The sequence below is a fragment of the Scomber scombrus genome, chromosome 6 (genome assembly GCF_963691925.1).
Source record: "Scomber scombrus chromosome 6, fScoSco1.1, whole genome shotgun sequence".
NCBI classification, from domain to species: domain Eukaryota; kingdom Metazoa; phylum Chordata; class Actinopteri; order Scombriformes; family Scombridae; genus Scomber; species Scomber scombrus.
In genome coordinates this window covers 32,633,976-32,656,885 of record NC_084975.1, presented here as the reverse complement: position 1 = coordinate 32,656,885, position 22,910 = coordinate 32,633,976, and the positions used below count along the sequence as shown (strand labels likewise).

The window sequence follows — 22,910 nt, the reverse complement described above, 5'->3', positions numbered from 1 at the left end:
GCTGGTCCACCCACAGAGCCTTGTGGAACTTTTTTTTAAACTTTTACATGCATGGAAGAATCATTAACATGTATAAACTGATATCGATCTGATAAACAGGACTTTAACCAGCTAAGTGCTTAATAGGATGTGATGGTCATTGATGTCAAATGCAGCAATAAGATGTAACAGAAAGAAGTCATTGTCCGATGCATTTAGGAGGTCATTTGTAACTTTCACCAGTGTGCAGGATTTAGGCTTTAGAGCGGATCATAGCACCTGATCCGCTCTAAAGCCTAAATCCTAAAATCTCACTAAAAATTCTTGAGTAAACTATTGTTATGTAGAAATTCACACAACTGATTGGCGCTTGCTTTGGAAATGGCCAACATGCAGTCCTCTCGTGCTCTGCCATAGAAGTCATCCTCATTGTCCTTAACTCTGTTTCGCTCGTCCAGTGGGATTTTCTTTATCTAATATAGTCTAATATTACACACACACAAATAATGTTGCAAACCTCCTATGGGCTGTGATGCATCTCTGAATGTTTTTCTCATAACATGATATTGTTAGATTGTGTTGATATGAACTGTTATATAATGTTCAACTAAAGTACTGAGGTTAACTACTATAGGAACACATTTGTGTTACATGCTAACATTTAGCATGCTAAATTACCAATTGTTAATTACCATTACCAAATACATTATGTAAATTGTCAAATTATTCAAATGCATAGAGTTGTAACTGACATTGCTGAGATGGTATCCAACTGGTCATGTTTACTAGCCCCATAGGGCGGCTGTGGCTCAAGAGGTAGAGCAGGTCAGCCACTAATCTGAAGATGGGCAGTTCAATACCCCTCCAGCCCACATGTCGATGTGTCCTTGGGCAAGATACTTAACCTCAAATTGCTCCGGCTTCCGGTCAAGACGCGAACGATGTAGGACGTGTTTTTCGGTCGCTCTCCGGGAGTGTGATTATAATATAGTTTTACTATCATTCTAAGTTTGTCCACAGTCTGCAACCTCAAATTGCTCCCAATGGCTGCATCAATGATGTGTGAATGTTAGTTTCTCCCTGATGTGCGTGGCAGCCCCTGTCATCAGTGTATGAATGGGTGAATGTGACTATCGAAAGACTAGAAAAAGCGCTATACATTCCATTTACCATAAGCTAAGGCTGTAATTCTGTTTAAGGGGTACCCTTTCTGATATTAATTGAGTGCTGGATATTAAAATTGAGAGGATCACAAGTCCTTAAAGGGTTCACAATTTTTCAAGTCTGTCTTAAAACAACAGTCAGGAGCCAAAATGTAAATTAAAACAGTTTGCTTTAATCTTTCCTCCTGTTCATACTGACCATTAGAAGATTCCTACATAATGCACTTACAATGGAAGTGATGGAGGACTAAATCCATTCCTTGATGCTATAAAGACTGTAAATGTGGCAAATAGCCACTTCATATGATAAACTCAGACTGGTGAAGCCTCATATAAGCTTCATATCAACCTTTAAATGCATTTTGCACAAAATGACTATGTGGATTTTGGTGTGCATCACTTCCAATGAAAGCATATTTCAGGGGGATCTTTTAATAGCCAGTATAAACAGGAGGAATGATTACAGAGAGGAAACACTCTTTAAGATTAATTCTGTGGGAGCCAAGAATTTCTATTAAAAATGAATATCAATCCAACCAATATTTGTTATTCTGGCATTTCATCTCCTTGGCTGTAAGAATGTTTCTATAAACAATCATTTAAAAAGTGAAAATAAAGGTAGTGGCATTTATAAAGCATATTAAGGTTTTGGCTTTTTAATCAGTTGCTAATTACTGAGAACCATGATAAAGAAGAAAATTGCTTTCTAGATACTGGCATCAAGCACTGCAAAATTAAGTATTCATGACTCATATTACTCAATAATTGATGGATCTAATTGAAACTTGAAATGGTTGATCTGTATTCAGAAATATATACATTCTCTAAAGTTTGACAACTATTCCAGGAGAGGCGCTTGCTGAAATAAAGACAAAGAAAGACATGAGGACACAACTATTCAAAGATGGAGTAACTTTTAATGAGTCTGAATCATACAGCACCACCATAAAAGTTCACCACATCTCAGCTTTTTATAAAGACATTATATAAGTTGTCAAATTATTCTAATACATATAGTTATAAATGATAGTATGGAGACAGATATACAACACTTTACCCAGAGAGAGAGAGAGTGAAAGAGAGCAGAAGAGAAAAACAATGACTTATTATTGAGTAATGATGGCTTTAACATATTTAGCTTATGTACTTTGTATGGGAAACATGATGCAGGAAAACACTTGAGAGGGAGAGTGAACGAGTACATGAGCAAGTCAGATCGAATAAATAGCATAGGGGAAAAAAGAGAAAAATGTTCCAGATGAGTATAGAAAGAGTATGTTGAAAAAACAAAAAGAGAAATAACACAACATAAGTATAAATATCATGTCAAAATCCAACAGATAGAGAAAAAAAAGAACAATTTCCCCTAAACCTGATGCCATTAAGTACAACAAAGACCCAGTCAAGGAAAGCTTAAGGCTGCGATTACACAGGACACATTTAGCAGCATGTAAGTCTGTTTCTAATATTTGTCAGTGAGTTTGAGGTGCACTGATTTTGACCTCCAGGAAGCTTGCATGCACTAGTGCAGGCCCAGGTGCTTCTATTGTTTCAGAAAAGTGTCCCTAGGTGCCAAAAATGTGTCAGGTCTGCTGTAAAAAGGTAAAAATCAGAGCTTGTCGCTGACCTGGCTGTCTGACTCAAAGTACTGTCTACATAGATGTATCATTCAGAGCATTGAAGGTAAGCAGGCTGAACCTTCCCTCCTTTGTGACCTCAGCACGTAAATCACTTGTGATTCACAGCCGTGAATGGTGCAGTCTGTAGAAATGTGGAATTTAAACATTTCTTCTGCACTTTCTTCCCAGGCAGGCAGACTGTAGACATCTGTGGGATCACTAATTTACCTCTTCAAGATATAGCCTTCTTCTGGATAACTGTTAAAAAAAAAAAAATGTTGCAGGCATAGAGGATGCTATGTGACTAAATCAAGGAATAATGTACAAAGATCGCAAATGGGGCTAGCTAAACCTGTGTCACCTCCTGAAATAGTGGTCTTGAGAGGATTCCCCACCAGGTCCACATCTTTTACTGCTCCTAGCCTCACCAATTATGTATTATGTCCATATTTGAGGATTTTGTAAAACTCAGAAAGTTTTATAGCATTTACTGACAATGTTTGTTTTCCCCATGTTTCAAAATACATATTCTACAATATCATGGCAGATCTGTCACAGGACACAAATTACGTTCCCAGCTGGAAGGTTGGATGAGCTACACATCCATCTACCACCCTTTAGCCCTAGGCACTAACTTCCCACCTCACTACTGTACAAGGAAGTACACACTCATAGGTGTTTTAGGTTACTATATAGGGCATTTAGGGTTACTTTAAGACCAGGATGCCATTGTCCATACATTTATATGTAACTGGTCTTTTGTCCCTGAATGTCTTAAGTATCATAACTAAAAATATATGATGAGGATTTATCTTCTTCTTTTGCCAATTACATTGTTTAAGTCTGTGTAAAGTAAGAATAAATATGTGTTCTGAGTTTGACATACCACCGAAAAGTGTGTTGTTAACCACCCTGCCAAATTTGAATGATTAAAAAATCGTCCCAAATATATGAAATTAGGCTTCAAAGTTGTGTAAAAGTCTGCCTATTTCTCGTCTCCCAATCACTGTGGGAGTGCCCACCGAGTTCGCTGAAGCCCCGCCCCCTACCAAGTGTTACCTGTCAATCAAAGTCACCACCTCTACCAGAAACATGGACGCTAGGTCTGAGAGCTTTCTGCTGCTAACTCAGCTGCTAGCTTGGCGGCTAGCTCAGCTAACTGTCGACTGTAGTAAACGGTAAATGGTAAATGGACTGTACTTATATAGTAGCCTTTCTAGTCTTTTCGACCAATCAAAACGCTTTACACTACAACTCATTCACCCCATTCACACTTATGAATGCACATCAGGTGGGAGTTAACCATTTACAAACATTCATACACGGTTCATACACCGATGGCAATTTTGGGGTTAAGTGTCTTGCCCAAGGACACAACGACATGTGGACCGCCAATCTTCCAATTGGAGGACGACTGCTCTACCTCCTGAGCCACAGCCTCCCACAGTAGTAGTAGTAGTGTGCGCTGAATGTATTTATACCGCTACAGCAGCAGGGGCGGGTTTATGCTCCGGGTGTGTAACCGTGCTATTGGTTAACGTAACGCGACAGTGATTTTCAGACCCGCCCATTAAATCCAGACACAGAAATCTTGAAACACAGTTTGTGAAGCCTAGCTCCACAATTCAAATCTAAATGGTTAAAATGCTTTTTACACCTTTTTTTAGAAATACATTTATGACCTATTTAATGTGTTTAGAAGAAAATGTCTGAATTCACTTTACACAGTGTTTAATATCGTCAGCTAGGACACCTAATTGAATAACTGAAAGGACGCCACCTCTAAAAGTGAAAGCACAGCAGTGGGCCTGGCTTTCTAAGACTACAAACCTTGTCCTTGAGAAATGTGAGTGGGCCCAAACTTCTCAAGAATTGTGCTATTTTAAACTGGGCAACTTCAGTGCCCTGAAATCCTGTTAGGTGAGGTCATAGACGGGAATTCAGCAAGTTATGTTTACTAACGCTGACGTCTGCAATGCATTTCTGAATATCACATGGATGAATAAACCTCAGTCTGAATTTTGAATTTCTCACTTCACGTCTGACGAGAACGACAACAGAATTAAATTTGACAATCCAAAGGGCTGATTTACTGCAGTCTTACTTTGTGACTGAAATTGATAACACATATATGATTTCACATTGCTATCTTGCCTTCTGCACCTTTAAAAAGTAATACTTGGAGTCTGTGAGAAATGAAAGGAAAATCTTCAAAGTAACCACAGTGAGATTTCCTGTAAGTATACCTCTGCCACATCCTTGCATTGACTAAATGCAGGAAAGAATACCATGGAGTACTGTGTTAAATGTTTGTCTTTTTTGGCTAAAAGAGTTCAGTGATATACTGAAGAGAGACTCATGAAAGAACAAACCTTAAAGCACATATTATTACTGATAAAAGACAATGATCATAGTTGAAAAGAGTTGCACAAAGTATTGAACTTGTAAGTAGAAACCAGGTCACACCAGTGTTAGCTGATTGGGCTTGCATTGCACTTGTTGTACTTAGAAGCTGATTACATTCAACAAGCTGATACTAGCCGAGAGACATCTAAGGCGCCTGAAGCTACTAACTATCTTATGTAGGACAAATATATTATTTACTCAGGCTGATGAGCTACTTGTTTAGTACTGCTCACACCATAAACCTAGCACAGAATCAATGGGAACGACACACAAATGTCAAAAAAAGAAGACAACCAAAGAAGAAAAAAATTAGAGTCACTCAACATTTTCTGAAACTCTTGTCTTTGCTCATCCAGTGGTTAAACTTCTCATCCGGCTGTGACATCACTGTTGGGTGTGGTTAGAAGTGCAAGAAAACATAGTGCTGACCACACCCAACTGAGGTCAAACAGTTGAAACTTTCAATCAGAAAGGGCAGATAAATGCTGTTCATTCTGTTGTTTTGTTATTCTTTATATACACTACGGTAGTGATAAATGATTATGTTTTGGGGGAGGGAGACATGAGTAGATTGAAGTCAACAGTAATTCATCCAATAAATTAAGACAATCTGTGCACTAGAATGCAGCTTTGAAACATTTAGTTCATCTAAAAAAGCAACTTTTCAACCCCAATGGGTCTTCAGTCAACAACAGGCAAAAATTCAGGAATTATAATCCTCAAAAAAGAATACTGCTTTTACTTCCACTGAATCTGCTATCCTACGCCTGGATTGGATGTGCTCATACCTATCTTTTTCTGTACCTGCAATATTTGTATTATGCTCCAACATGTTCAACTTTAAATGAGTCTGTCTTTATGTCTATTATACAAGTCCAATAATATATTGATGTTTCGTCTTAAAGATCATTCACCATTTAGCCAAGAGATTTCATCAGCTCATGTCTAGGACATGTGAAGATGTTTGGTTGAACCCGGGGGGTCTTCATCAGTTCACAGTTAGATAAATGTTGAAACATCTTCAAGACCGAACAGTAGGTCCATCTTCCTTTAACATACTTCCTCTAAGAAGCCAGTCTTTATTTTTGGAATTTTGGCTTTCATTGCTATCCGTGAAAGAGCAGTGAGAAAGGCGACATGGATATAGACAGGGGTATGACATACAACAAAGGTCCGTATGTTGTAATTTATGTGGTATGAATCTTAACAGCAGGCTACCACGGTGACCTGGAACTGATCAAAACTAAGAGCAGTATACCAAATCTTTGTGAAACCAATCCTAGGGGTGTGACTACTCTCTGAACTACTTATGCACGGCTCTATGCTACAAAAACAGTGTAGTGTATCCAATTTTGGTGAGCTGTGTGCATGAAAAGTGCAACACATGAGTGCTTAAACAAATAAGGGAACCCGAGCACCTTAAGACCTTATTAATACAACAAGACTTCCTGGAGGACATTGATTATAAGAAGAAAACATTAAAAAAAGCATTCACAGTGAGAGAAAAATGTAATGTACAGTAATGTAAATATTGTCCACCACTTTTTGTATACACTTGTCTTCTCCAATTCGCTGTAAGTTGTTGCACTTCCTAAAGAGCTATTGTAGCTGAAATGAGTTACTGTATCTGCTGAAACTCCATCTTCATTAATATGTATACTTGTGAAATATAACTGTTTAATGTGGTTACAGTTAAATCAGAAAATAGCCACTAATAATTACAGTAGTAATGGTATCATACAGTAGTTCTGAGGCTTAAAGCATGTCTACACAGGCTACGTAGCGTCTCAGGTTCCATGTGCGAATCTGTGACTTCAAGCATATTTTAGTTTTCAAGTCTGTTTTTATATATTTTACGCACGTACAGTGACAGTGTTTTCAATGCCTAGTTCTTCCAAACCGTATAATGACCTACAGTCAGCCATGTACCTGAATGCCTCCTGTGTAGACACAATTGTTGCTGCTCAGTCTACGCTTTCTGTGTAGACACAGTGTTAGAGAGAAAAAGGCTGGAAAATTTAACACTCTGGGCAAGGTTTCACACAAGCACCTTTGCTGTAATATAATGTGAAGGTATCCTGACATTGTACTAATAATTTACACATTAATAAATAATGTAATAGAAACTCAAGGCTGCTTTTCCCAAATTGGAGAAGCACTGAAACCAAACTGCATCTTTCCTGTCTGGATATATTGTCTGTTACAATTACAACTTTAATGCCAGGTAGAAATTTGGAGTTTAGTTATTTAGCAAAATGATGCTTTTGAGAAACTAGTTCTTAGACAACAACATCAGATACATGACATTCAAACATCAGTACACTGAATATCATGACAGTGGCCTACATGGCTTACATCTCACAGCTATCAGGCCACACCTAACCTTTCTCAGTCTTTTTTACCCTTAGAGACAGAAGAAAAACTGTGGTCCTTACATATTAACATATTAATACTGTTATGGCTATCATCTATCATTTAGGGCACAAACTGAGCAAAGGTTCATCATTTTGTGGTAAGGGTGGCTCATCTATGTTCATGTGTCAAGCTAATGGAAAGAGTAATTGAGGATTGTTTTGTGTTGAGTAAAAAGATTAAGATTACATTTTTATTAATTTTTTCAAGATGTTAGCTAAAAATGTTGAGTTGTGGGAACAATGACCCAATGCTAAACCCAGCCTTTGCTTGCTGACCCAACATTTTGCCTCTGACAGTATGTCAGGTTATCAAACATGTATAGTATACCCAGCTAACAACCCCATGTGCTGATTTGTCATTCCTGTTGATATTTGGACCAATGGTATTGCCCCTAAATGTGTGTATTTAGTGATTCAAAATCACCTTCATAAGCAAATCTGACAAGTGTGTAAGGATGGAGACAGATGTCTGGGTGCTCAGCTGAGCGAGTGAGGCTAACCATATCTTAGCAGTTTCTGGCAAAACTGTAAACACCAAAGTTAATTTATCAGGACTCTCAGAGAAAAGCTGTGTTAAGTGGAAAACATACAATGCACAGTGTAATACAATAAAATATTACAAAGAAAGGATCCCAAAATGGTTCGAAAATGAAAGTTACATGTTGATAACTTACGGAACAGTCCAACATTTTGAGAAATTTTGCTAGCTTGTGCTCAACTGATGCTTTGTTGAGAAGACAGTTTTGGAATTGTTTACAGATGTATTTTTTTCCGCTTTTGTGGGATCTAGGCTAGCAGTTTCACTCTGTTCCCACTCATAATGCTAAGCTAGGCTACACACAGAGTTTAAACTGCTATCAGTCTTCTTTGGGTATGATGGCAAACAAAGGTAAATCAAAATATTGAGCTGCTCCTTTAAGACCGAAGAACATTTCTGATCCTAGAACAGTGCTTGAACTCTGAGCAGGTTAAAAAACACTTTACTCTACTGTCCCAGCTCATACATTACCATCCGATGACCAACAAAATGTACGATGAATTTAAATTATTTAAATGTGATTATCTTGTTAAAACGTTGAAAAGACAGTCTATAACTAGATGAAGTAAATAACAGTACATACAACTGGAAAGAAAAATTATCAAAATATCTACTGGCTTTCACTTAACCATATAACAACACATCGAGAAGCTAAAAATAATCAAACTCAGGAAAAGGAAATAAGTTAACATAGCCTATCTCAAGATGTAGAGATTTACAGTATATACATTCTTTTTTAAAAGTAACAAGATTTTGTTCATTGACTGGTAACTCAGTCATCTTTCGGTTCAGACTTTCTGTTGCCACAAAGCTGTTTTGCTTGATCATGTCTCAGGATCTGACGTCCTGATGATCCCGATGAATCAGACTAAACAAAAAGGCTTCTTTTAAGTCATCCTTAAAGGCTTTCTCTCAGCCAATTGTTCGTCTTTTTAATGGTGACCAGTGTTTTCCTATCCAGTGGCAGAATATTCCAATGGCTTTGAAACATGGCAGAGGTCCACTCTTTGATTTAAAATAAAAATAAATAAAAATAAATTGAATATGCCTTTAAAAACAAAAAGAAAAAAGAAAATGTTACTTCATCTTGGGTAGTCCAACATTCTTGTCAAGCTCCAAGGGATACAAAAAAGCTTTTTTTTTTGTTGCTTTTTTTTGTTATTGTTTTTTGCCCAAGGGTTTTTTGTTTTTTTTAAATATGATTTTTTTTTCTCAAGGGTTTTTTGCAATACATAGAATGCTGCAAGTAGGTTTGTTTGTAAGAAAGAAGAGGGACATTTACAGCTAGTGTACATTTTTAAGCAGGTAAACAAAATGTAAAAGTGCTCTTATTTTGAAAGACTATTTTTTGAGTGTTTAGAAAGAAGTAGGAGGCACTTAGGTCCATCTCTATGGCGACAGATGGTCATTCAGGCCACGCTTCCGGGCTCAGGATTGGAAGGTCTGGTCAGGCTCTTGCAGAAGTGAACATCTCAGTGGGCTAACATGAGGCCAGGACTAGAAGGTGTATTTATGATGGCTTTGCAGATGAAAATATTGAAGTGTGCTGACATTGGACTAGCACTTGAAAACACAATGGCTGCTGTACATGACATGACTGATTTGTGCATTCTGTCCATTCTTGGTAACCCTGTTCCTTTCAATGAACAACAGTGTTGAAAAATGAAATCTGGTTATTCTGCCAGGTCCTCTTGTTGATTGACATCTAAAATGCTGCAGTTTTCTCTTAACATTTTGCTATCTTTCTTTGATGTTTGTATAAGGGCAATTCTGGTGGCCGTTACAATACTGCTGCTGTACTTCAGCAGTAGTCATGGCTCAAGAAAGTTCCCTCCAAAAATGATGCAGCATTTCAGTTTCAGAATTTCCTCTCTTCATGGTTTTACTAAGTACCACATATCCAAGCCTATGATGATCTATTTGGAATGAAGAACTTCATCAGAAACAGTCAATGTTTCACACTACAACAGTAGGTCATTAAATAGCAATAGAAATAGATCCTACCAGATTTAATTAACAGACATATTTAGGGAAGTCATATCATTATGGTGATACTATAATGATGTTCTTGAACATTGGCCATGAACATGTTCAGGTTTTACATGTGAGGCAATCCCCAGGAAGTGAAATTACAGGCAAACAGACAAGCCTTGGTAAGATATCCTGGAATATACAAGCATCCACAAAAGACAAACAAACAAACAAAAAATATATATTTCTTTCAGTTACTCTGGTTTTACCAAGGGACACAGAATAACACTTATAACACTTTTGGGTTGATCAATATAATCTAGAACAGGATATTTATCAATGAAGCCAAACCAAGACAGACTCTACCAGACGATGTCAGGCTTATTCAATACGTGGATGGAACCAAAGCTGCGCCATTCTAGACAAGATGAAATGAGGATGTATAGGTGAGGGAATGATGGTACCTTCATTACTATGGTTAAGAAAACCAAACCAGCATAATCCCCATCAGTACAATCAGGTAAATCTAGTCGTAACCCATACTTCGCGGTCAAGTCTTTTTAGTCATGAGTTCAATCTGAAAAGGGATAAGAGACAAGACCACAGATCAGACCATTTATGTAGGTAAGGTCCAAGACAATTCCTTTGATTATAATGTGATACAATGCAATGTAATCCAGTTCATTCCAATCCTGTTAAACAAGCATCACACCACTATAGTTTGTTCAATCCAATCCTTATTTGTCAGGCAGTTGGATGCAAGATACGGTCCCGTTTCTCATCATTCCATGTCAGACCCAGATTTCCACTCCAAGGCTTTCATTTCCTTCTGAGCCAGTGTACTCATTTATATTCCAGTGAGGATTTAGTCCAGCCTAAAACATATCGCATTCCAATCCACTATGTTTCTATCCCAGTATGTCCAGATAGACTGGTGTGGCTTTCATCATAGTAAACAATAGCTTCTGAATGTCCTTAACATTGAGGCGCTGTTGTGGCTCCCTCTGCCAGCAGCCCAGCATCATATCGTAGACTTCCTTGGGACAGAGCCTGGGGCGCTCCAGTACCCTACCCTGAGTTATACACTCTATCACCTGGAAATACAGAGAACCACATGATTAAACAAGTAATAACATATCTGAAATGCTGCACAAATGCATTGCGTCAAAGAAGGTCTTTGATATATGTTTTATAAGTTAAAGTATCTGTATTGACCAAGTGAAGACAGTGTGCGGGGGTGTCCTTTCCTCTTTTTGGTATGTGGCTACTTCTCCAATGTACCTGTCACAAAGACTACTCGGGTGTGCATGTGTTTCTGGTAATTACACATTAGGGCTGGGTATCATTTAAAAAATGATGATATCAGTACCAATCCAAGTACACGTAAGGTGATACCAATACCAACTGAGTACTTTGTTAGATACTCATTCCACATTTAGTGCACTTGCTTTTATCCAGTGTAACAGGTGTGTAGTGTAGACACACTTTAGAGTGTTTAGGTGGCATCTTGGTTGCTGGACTGCTAAGCACACTAACTTAAATTCACCACCACAGACGGGTTGCAGCTGCTGTGGCAGTGGGCCAATCACATGTCGCAATAAATCGAAGAACGCTTGTGTGTGTTGATTGGCTGTGAGCAGGTCCATACAAATCGTCATATTTTCTTTGCCATTCCAATTCAATTCCATTTTATATAGCGCCAAATCATAACAAATGTAATCTAAAGGCACTTTCACATAGAGCAGGTCTAGACAGTACTCTGTAATTTAATTTCACAGAATCAAAATATTTGTGACCATTAAATTTTGATTCCAGTTTTTTGAAAGTTACATTTTAGACATATAGACATATGCTCTTTGCAGTCATGGTTGAGTGACTAAGGCGAATCCAGGTAATAGGCAGTGTTTCTGTGCAGGTGAGGAGAAAGGTTTTTTTTATTTTTTATTTGATTGTTTAGGTCTCCACTGACATCTCATCCACATTTTTCAAATAATACCATCTGTAAGCCAGGGTGCACATGGATATCAGAACAGGCCCTATGATGTCTAGGACACAGACTTAATAAAATATACAATTCTACATCATATACAATATATAATCACCTTGAGATTTATCCATGAATCTAAAATTCACTTTTGCTCTAATGACTACTAATGACTTCTAATGACTAGTCTTTATTTATTTCCCCAGAGAGCAAACACATAATGGATCTGCAGGGAGTTATGCTTGTTGATGAATAGTTACTGACTCAACTGTTACTTCACCATGTGCTGAGTTTGCTGCCTTCCAAATTCCCCTTTATGGTCATACTTTACACTCACTCACTTCCTCACTGATGGAGGACAAACAAGTATAGCCAGCAAAGATTTTCTGTTTAAAGACAAAATGGCCTTGTTCTTCAGGCAATGTGAATGCCAATTAGTATTCCTTAATTGGCATTTTAATAAATCCCCCAATGCCTGAACATTTTTGAAAGAATGCAGAGGGCAAGTGTTCCACATGCAGGTCCAAGAACCTCGTGATGTTCTTGAAAAAAGAAAAAAAAATGGTGACATAAAGTAGTCTTTCTGCTCTATTAAGCCATCTTACTTATCTCCTGTTATTTTGTTTTTGTCAATTAGACATAATCATCAGCGTGTAGGAGCCATGCCATGAAGGAGGACACATGTTCAACCAGCCTTGAAGGATGTTCCTTATTTCCTACAACTTGTGCCTCTTTTACAGGTTGAAACCAACCTACTGGTTAGACAAAAATATTTTGTTACAAATGCAGTCCAACATTTCAGTTTGACCTCTAAATGGTGTTTGGATAATAAATATTAGTAATATGTGGTTATAGATAATTTGGATAATGACAAAATATAAAAAGGAGAATACATAGTTGATTGTGTACCTCATTATTGGCCAGCTGGAACCATGGTTGTTTGCCATAAGTGAAGATCTCCCACAGAATGACTCCGAAGCTCCACACATCACTCTCTGTGGTGAACTTCCTGTACATGATGCTCTCTGGGGGCATCCATCGGATAGGCAGCATGGTGTGACCTCCCACCTGACCACAACACACACACACACACACACACACACACACACACACACACACACACACACACACACACACACACACACACACACACACACACACACAGGAGAAAGACTACGGTTAAATATAAAAGTTTCCTTGTCCTATGCTTCAAGTCAGTTGACTTTTTCAATATCAAACCAAGACCTCCATCTTTCCTTTATCCTAACCAAGAGCTGTTAGTTCCTAAACACAACCATAAAATACTTGAAACATGCTTTTGTTTCAACAAGCAGATTTTGTATTGCAGGATATTGTCTGGAAAAAACAGTGTTAATAAAGTGAAAGATGCGTTCTGTCTGAACGAGTTGCCAGATACAATTCCTAAAAATGAGTCCTCATTATGTAAAAAGAACATCTCAAGTGGCATTACATTTCCTGTTGTAAATTAGTAGTAGAGACAGATAGTAGTATAATAAAATGTGAAGTAGTAGTATAGAAAAGTGTCGTATATAAACATAATTTTTGGACAACAGGGTTAGGAAGCTGTACCAGCATGGTTTCTCTAATACACAGAAAACTAGAACTTGAACTTCTTAATGGTTGGCTTCAAAAAAATCTATCCTTTTTTGGGGCGCATTTTACTTACTAAGATGAAGAATTTATCTAGACTCATCTATCCAGCTTATTCATTAGATATATCTGACACATTAATCAAGAATTAATCAGGATAACTTCAACTTTACATGGAAAAGTATTATTATTTAAGGAGACGTGATATTGTGAAATCTGTTTAGGAAGTAAATATAATATAAATGACTTTGATCCAATGAGCGGTGACATCTAAATAAAATGGTTGCAAACCTTTATTAGAACATTTTGCATTAAAAGTGTTCAGGAATTTTGGTGGTATTGATTTCTTTTAAGATGAAATTTTGACATTTCTAAACTACCAGTCAAGTCCTCCATTAATGGAGACTATTATACAAGCATAACTTCACCCCACAGGTTTTTATCCAGAAAGCTACATTCATCTATAACTAATGAACCAGGAAGTAAGTCAGCATGCCTTTGACTAATAGAATCATTTCTTGTGGGATTGTCTTATAACTTCTAATGGTCAAAGTTTTCTGATTTGAACAAATTGGAGGACAAGGGTACAGAATAACAATTTAATTTTTTTGGCAAAAAAAATATCATGCACAAATATCACTTCTTTAAAAACTATTCCTTTATTTGCTGCATATCTAAATTAGATGTTTATTAAATGTTAAGATTGAAACAGCTCTGTGCCTATATGAATATCTATGTACCTTAATTCATTTATTGTGCAATCAAAACAAAACAAAAAACATGTAGAGGTAAGAATGTCTTCTCTATTCAATGACACCATGTATAGCAGGGGTGTCCAACCTACGGCCCGCGGGCCAACTGCAGCCCGCAGTCCATTTTTAATTGGCCCGCAGGAAATGTTATAAATAGAATAGAATATGGCCTGCACTTGAAACTTTTGCCTGAGTGTATTGCACTTGTTAGTTACTCCTGACCTGCCAGCCATCCTTCAGTCCAAAGCGCAGCATCACTGCTCCCACTGAGTGCAATGCCGTTCCCGTTTTAGGTGAGTTAAAAATATATTACGCAGTATCCGTGTGTTAATAAGCAGTGGTGCACATAACTAGTATGCAGGTACACGTGTGACAAATATCAACAATGCGTAACATCAGTTCTGTCACTACTCCGCTTTTGCACACCACTTTCTTATACGTGTTTCTTGTTTATACGCAGAGTGCACATCGCTGTGCACAGCGCACACACTGTGCAAAATCAGCTGATCTCAACTTTCCTTAAGCCTGATTTATACTTCTGCGTTACGTCGACGGAGTAGCTACGCCAGTGCCGTTGGCCATTTATAGTCCCTGCGTCGAGGGAACGCGTTGCTCCGCAATTCACCGCCATGCCGCTAGGTGGTGTGTGTGGTTTCAGAGGAGTCATATCCGTATCCTTGTTTATCTTCCGGTCACAGTAGCATGGTTTTTTTGTTTTTTGTTGGTCACAGTAGCATGTAGCATTGTGCTATGTGCGTTATGTGCGCTAATAATAGAAAACACATACCTTTTGTTCATTATTAATAATAATGGCGGTGTTGCAGGAAGAAAGACCGGAAAAAGCAACTGCCGGAGGAACTGACTATTTGAGCGGACCAATCACAACCCTTGCGGTCCGCGTTGCCGTGACGCGTAGTTAGGATCTTTTGGAGGTGCACGTCAGGCTACAGCGTAGGGGTCCGCTTCGACGTAGAGAGCTCTGCGTAGCTACGCTTCGACGTAACGCAGAAGTATAAATCAGTGTGAGGCAGATCCGTTCGCTCCGTGATCAAGTGACATTTGTCCGGATTTCTGGCACAAGTGGCATCGGATCAGCCACCGCAGCTGGATGGTCAGCACCTCCACCGATTGAAATACCCAGCACAGCTGATACTCACCAGAATAACTTACTAAAGTTATGTGGACCCCTGTTATTAAGTCCAGTTCATTCTGTTAAAGTTGATAACAGTTTCTAACGAACGTTAATATGTGTGTTAATAAGCATAATAACTTAAATAACAAGCTTGAAATGTACCCATCTCATTTTCCCCTTTATTGTTCTTTCTCTCTTTTAAATGATTTTTCTTACTTTAATACACTAGATGTGAGGCTATATACCTTCCGTCTAGTAAGTGGCCCAGCCCCTCGTATATTTTTCTGTATGTGGCCCTCAGTGAAAAAAATGTGGACACCCCTGATGTAGAGCATACAGTGAATTCATCATTATTCATCTGCTCTCGCCTGCTCTCTGACTGCTGTGAAATCATGAAGCAGCTTGACTAATTTAGTGAAATATGTGCCTCCTAAATGATGACCTCCAGTGTGCTGCTGACAAATTGTCCTTCCTGCTCTGTCCCTCCTCTAATTCCCCATCACCTCTTCTTTCCCCACTGCTGTCTTTCTTTACCCATAACCCACCATGAATGACTTATTGCTTCAATATTCAATAAGCACTAATACAAACTTTAATTCTATTGCTTATTAGTGATAATTATTATGTTAACCTCTCCTGGCTTTTACTCTATAATGATTACTGTATACTGACTTGGGTACATTTCAATTTGCTCCAGGTTATGATAAGTTAATGAAAGCTGCAGTAATAAAATACAATTTTATTCTGTGTTTAAGTGAACATTTTGGTCAGAAAACCAGAAGTATATAATATGACATCACTGCTACCACCTGAACCTTTCTTGAGAAGTCACTCACAACGATGGTTGGTGGTTATGTACAAATGTGTGTCAGTAAGTCAATATTTTCCTGTTCCATGTCCTTTCCAGGCACTGCACAGGCACACATATACTGCCTGATGTACTTTGAATAACTGGCTGAATAACATGATCTGCTGTCTCCAATTCAGCCTCAGACACCCAAACTGACAGAGGATATCATGTATATACGTACAGTGATTCTGACTGAGCACATTTCACTCCAGCTGCATGTCTGAATGATCTGAGTCATCCAGAGCTCCTCTGTATTTTGACACATGCTGACTACTTAAATAGTATAGAGTGACATCGCCACACTCTTTGTTTTGTCCAAAACCGAGTGACACAAACAATTTGCATTTGTTTTCTTTTTAGAACATTAGTTGATTTCTGGATTAGATTAAACTCCAAATTCATTCAGATTAAGACATTACAGTTAAAATACAAAAGAGTATGAGGGATCTGGGCCACATGTAAATTTTGTTTGTATCAAAGAGAAAATCAATGAATGCACATGCAGAACACCTCTGTGACAAAGTGTGGAATGAGGTGGCAGAAAGGGTTTATGGAGGACATGCTGCCCAGAATAATGTCATTACAGGAATTCCAATGTTTTTGGGATAAATATCTGTAAATTGAATATTTTTGGGTTTTGGACAAAACAAACCTTTAACCATGTAAGTAGTCAGCAATGTATCAAAATTCTGTTAAATGTTAAAAAACCGAAGCTATTGGAGTCTAAAGTATGCTCATTTAATAGTTATAAGCTCTGTGGATACAGTGCAGCTTTAGTTTTCTGACATGATAAAGTGTGAGAACAGCCATGAGTGTGTAGGACAGAGGTGAGCACACTGTCTGACCCTGATGTCCCGGATGACTCAGATCATTCAGACATACAGCTGGAGTGAAATATGCTCAGTCTGACCTGCTGACTTCTGTTTGACAGCAGGCCAACAGTCAGAATCATTGTATGTACATACATGATATCCTCTGTCAGTTTGGGTGTCTGAGGCTGAATTGGAGACAGTAGATCATGTTAATCAGCCAGTTATTCTGTCCTCTCAGACAAGGTACATCAGGTAGGATATGTGTAGCTGTGCACTGTCTGGAACAGGAAAATATTGACTTACTGAAACACATTTGTACATAATCACCGTCCATTGCTGTGTGTTAGAACTTGTGTGTGTGCTTATGTGTATGAGATATATCCAAATTCTGGTTGGTAGCAGTGATGTCATATTAAGTACCAAAACTTTTCTTAAAACACAGAACAAAACATGACATTTTGTACAGACATTTATGAATTCTAGAAGATGATTCCTGAGTTTAGTGATCACCTGACTTTTTCCTCTAACACTACATCTCTGACATCTCTGGCTTTTAGTGAAATGTCTTAACAACTATTGGAGGCATGGGTGTTACATTTTGTACAGATGTTCATGGTATCCAAAGGATACATCCTAATGTCGTTGGTGATCCCTTAATGTTCCCATTAGCACATTCAGCAGGTTGAAATTGATTGGGTTTATGAATAACTTCAAAATATCATTTTCCCATCAGTGCTCGGCTGTGCTTTGTTTTTAGTGATAATTAGCTAATTCTAGCACAAATAGACGTAGTTCTGAGATGTCTGCTTTTAGCGTGACATCTAGGACTCATCAATCATTGCGATGCTTCATTTGAATAAATCTCCCATCTATGCTGGTCACCGAAATACCAGATATTTTCAAGGTCTAGAGAATATTAAAGAGTTAGAGCGCTGGTTGCATTGGTCATTGCTACTCCCTGAAAATACAGCCCTCTATCTTTCAGACCTCCAGCCTGACAGTCAGTATACAACATATTTATTCCAAACAGTTCAACATCCTGCTGTATTGAAGTGGGGAAGATTTACAAAGAAGATGTATAACTGTGTCTGTATAACTAAACCACTGAACCAGTTCACTGCTAATAAGGGTTAGGTTAAAAGAGAGGCAGTCAGCCTTTTCTGGTGCTCTTCTAACAGCTGCCCTGCTGGGACTTAAGCCCGGCCATTAAAAAGAAAACAGTCCACAGAAGCTACTTAGGATGATGGGACTCAATGGAGTCATTGACATTTACTGCCAAAAACCAATGATTTCCCTCCATGCCAATTACAGTTCTGAGAGAGCTTCCTGAAAATCCTGCTGAGCCTCTGTTGCCATCATCTATGGAGACAAACCTTTTCTACATAGGCTGGAAATGTATAACTGGGCTTCTTCATTTTCTCTTTCTGGGACCCCCATGAGATCTCAACATCTCATCCAAGGTCAAGGCTAATAAAAACAACAAATCTTTAAAAATGAATCATTTAGAGAAACTATACAATGAATCATGAAGTGACTGTCAGTCAAGGTAGCAATCTCTTGTCCTGTAGCTCTTATACATTAATAGAATGCTTATCCATCCTTTACCTGTCAGGATTCTCCACTATACTTAATGGAGGGGCAGGTGCTGGATGATGGAGTGCATATATGACACTTTCCCAACACTGCCTTTTCACAGCCAGAATGAGCTGTATAGTAAACTACAATGATTTGTTTCTCTCTCTATGGCCAAACTCATTTATTCATTCTGTCGACAAAAACATGTTCATTTAATTGACCCATTCATTCCTGCAGCCTCCATCTATGATATAAAGGAAGATGGCATCCATAAGGCACACCATGAACAAATTAACAAATGGTCATGCATCTAGACCATTGTGTGTATGAGACATGCATACTGTATTCTGTACATTTATTTTGAAATTGAATAGGTTCTGTGGATATGTTTGACCATTCCTTTACTTTAACTATAATCCTTACATACTGTTCAGGGTCAAATTTGACCTATTTTTAAAATGCATAATGTTTTGATTTTTGTGTAGTACAAGTTTGACCTGTGTTTATGATGATTTTATTATTTTTTTTAATATTCTATAAAATATTCTCCTGGTCCATAAAATAGTAATTGTGAATGTCTTTTTTTCTATAAGATTAATCAAACAGAAGGATGAATGAAACATCTATTAATAATGACTGATGGTGTAGAGACTAATTATGAGTCAGAATATGAAATCAAACTGAGTTATAATCATTTAAATTCTGTTAATATATACATATTTAACATACTGAGTATGTCTATCATCTGTGAAGATAGAAAACGTAGGCAACTAAACAAAAAAAGAAAGAAAAACACTTTTTTTCATGTAAGAAAGAAACGCTTGTCTTACCCTGTAATAATCTGTACTGTAAATGTCTCGTGACATGCCAAAGTCTCCTATCTTCACCAGGAGGCCATTCCCCACCAGGCAGTTCCTGGTAGCCAAATCACGATGAACAAAGTGTTGAGACGCCAAGTAGATCATCCCACCAGCAATCTGACTGGCTATATGAAGCATCTGGGACAGACCCAGCTCCCCATTGGTCTGCAGAGGCTGTCCATCCACCAGGATCAAGGCATCTGGCCCGTGGGCTCTGAGGAGGGAGGAAGAGATTCAGTTAGAAGCTCAGGAAATATCTCAAATCAAAGAAAATCCCGCTATCGGTCATTGTAATGTTGCTTGATATTTTTAATTTTAAAGGGTTGCACTGCTAGATTTGCATGCAGCTCATTAACTTGAAATTGTGTACACTTCACATGACTGCTGCACATTGTCAAAATCATACCATCAGTTCTGAGATTGATTTCCTTCCCTCAGGCAGCTATAGATTTCAATTCTTTTCAGTCCAATATGAAAGTCAAAAGTTCTTTAAGACAGGTAACATTTAGCAATCTTTATTTTTACTGTCAAGGTTAAATTATCAACACATGAATTGAGAGAAAGCTGAACAGGGAACTTTTCTATAGGTCAGATGTGATGATGACATAAGGATGTGTTAGAAAACCCTTTCTGTACTGTGAGCATGGCCGTAGCTACCATTGAGGACACCTAGGTCATGTCCTCTGTATTTTTTTCTTGAAGTTTTGTTTCATTGTGAAGTGAAAATAGCCGACAAGACAATTATCCTTGCATCAGCGGACCGTCACGTGACACGTACTTGCAGATACCGCTGCCATGTCAAAATGAAAGTAGTCGGCTATAGTCAGCGGCGGAGTGAGGCAATGAAATCCTCCGGTGTTATGTCCCAACTGGTTTCCAATTGAACTGGTTTCCTTACCAAACAGCTCCAGCTGTGTTGCGCTTCCGTCAGCAGATTCGTCACAAATTCACAAAATTACAGCCAGCAGCATATTACTGGAGATTTTTAAGTCGCTGTTATATAGTGCTCACTTCCAGAATTTTTTTTTGCTGCAGTAGATGTGAACTGTGACTTGAAAATAGAAACAGAAATATATTGTCTACTTTTGTGAATTTTTGCAAACTGTTCATTCATTGGACGAGCCCTTTTCTCCCTTTCCCAGCAGGCCGTGCTCCATTCCACATTTTAAGAACAAACAAAGTAAATAATATATTGCAGTTATAATCTTTAAATACGACCATGGACGTTGTAGAATACTGAAATATGAGTTGATTTAAGTTGCAAAATTGGAATCGATAAGAAAGAACTAGACCACAAGAGTGACCATGACTGAGAAATGCACAGCAAGAAAGGGGTATAAATACATCATGGATTAAATCTCACTGATGTATATACCTTGGTCTTATTTTTGACCTCGGTATTTGAAAAATCCTGGCTACGGCCTTGACTGTGAGTAATGGACTTGACTTAAATCTCCTAATCCTTAAATAGCTTGGCTTCCAGCTTCCTTCACAACCAAAAATAAATTATCCTTACCAAGCATGTTTGTTTATATTATGTCATAATGTCAATAAAATCATGTTGGACCCTAGCTTTTTACCAGATATCTTTAATTCTTAAATATTGATGTTACTTTCACCCTTAAATACCCATTATCAGATGAACTCCATTCCTGCTGTTATGAGTAGATCCAATTTGTAGCTTAATAGCTGAAACGTGCAAAATCACCATTATGGCCCATTAGATCTGTAGAGGAGGTGAAGCAAGTGAAGTAGAAGCTTGGTGTGTGTGTGTGTGTGTGTGTGTGTGTGTGTGTGTGTGTGTGTGTGTGTGTGTGTGTGTTTGTGTGTGCGCTGTGTGTGTGTGTTTCTTTTCAGCTTCAGACTTCTTAGTCCCTACTAGAGGAAGTGATGCCAATGAAGTGGCAGTGTGTGTGTGTGTGTGTGTGTGTGTGTGTGTGTGTGTGTGAGAGTGGATGTGTGTGTGTGAGCGTGGTGGTTTGGAGGGCAGCGGGTGCTGGCTATATTAGCAGCATGTCCTGGATGAATTGATGCCAGCACTTTAATGGAAACACAATTACTGAGCTGAAATTAGCATCCGAGACACAGAGAGACTCACTGAAACACTGTCCCATACAAGCATGCTCACACGCACACGCACACGCACGCACACACACACAAACACACACACACAAACACACACACACACACACACACACACACACACAGTCATACATAAGCACTGGCAGACTTCACTTCCTGATGGCGGACTAAGTACCAATGTTCTATTCTGCTGGGCAAAGCATCCTGAGAGCAAATAACATCTAATCACAGCAGACATAATGCAGCTCATTAGCTTACCAACCGCAATTTACAATTTAGGCATTTAGCTTGAGCTCTCATCCAGAGCAACTGACAGTGAAGGCTGCAGAGTCCACATCACCCACCCTGGGACCTTCTTCTCAAGAGAAAAGATAAGGAGGTAAGAACCTCAGAAAAAGAAAAGAACAACACAAAAAAACATGTAATGGGTTCCAAATTCACAGATCATGTATTGCCAAGTGATTTTGTCTTCATTCATTTACTGGAATGGCTCTCAAAGCATGATTTTACTCAGTGCTTTGACTAGTGGAACACTTCATTAGATTGTAATTAATGTCTTGTTTTAATAACTATTATGTAGTTACTCTTTTTTAAATTATTATTATTAATTCTCTTTTTTTCTTCTGTCCCTGCTCAATTTCTTAATATTTATAACATTAATGCACATATTTTTATTGGTTTAAAGACCTTTCTTTTAGAATTACATTGCTATGATTGGCACCCTTGGTTTTCAGAAGCACAGCGGTTGCTGTAGGAAGAAAATCATATCCTGATCTGCAATTAGTTGCTAGTTCAGCTGTGTATCTGCTACTTTCCATGAAGTTAAACTCTGCTCAACTTAACTCGTTGCTTTTGACGCTGGCATTGCTGCTGCCAAAGCTTCTGAAGCCATTTACTGCCAGCTTACTTTGAAAATAAATGACTGCCGGCTGCTTTTGTCGCCTATTAATCTTTAGGTGTGAGTGCACAGTTTGTCATCCTGTTTCTTTATAGTGCTGGCTTATAGCAACTGCTCAGTGTGCAATATGACAATAAATCAGAGTGTTGTCATGATTGCTAAAACCAGGGAGGATCAGAGGCAAAATGTCATTCTTTATGGCAGACCAAGCACTAAATGTGGTGAACAAAGTAAGCTATTTGGGTCATACCATCAGGGATGATC

General features: G+C 38.3%; 1 protein-coding gene across 2 annotated transcripts in view; it reads right to left on the bottom strand.

Moving 5' to 3' along the window:
* Positions 1-10,998: 10,998 nt before the first annotated feature.
* The window catches only part of LOC133981562 (NT-3 growth factor receptor-like), a 270,283-nt gene continuing 258,371 nt past the window's right edge, over positions 10,999-22,910 (bottom strand). For both annotated transcript variants that reach the window (XM_062420326.1, XM_062420325.1), the window contains 3 exons: positions 19,637-19,880; positions 12,984-13,142; positions 10,999-11,184 (listed from right to left, as the gene is read on the bottom strand). In XM_062420326.1, coding sequence (XP_062276310.1) covers positions 10,999-11,184; positions 12,984-13,142; positions 19,637-19,880 — 589 coding nt within the window. The remainder of the gene's footprint in view (positions 11,185-12,983; positions 13,143-19,636; positions 19,881-22,910) is intronic.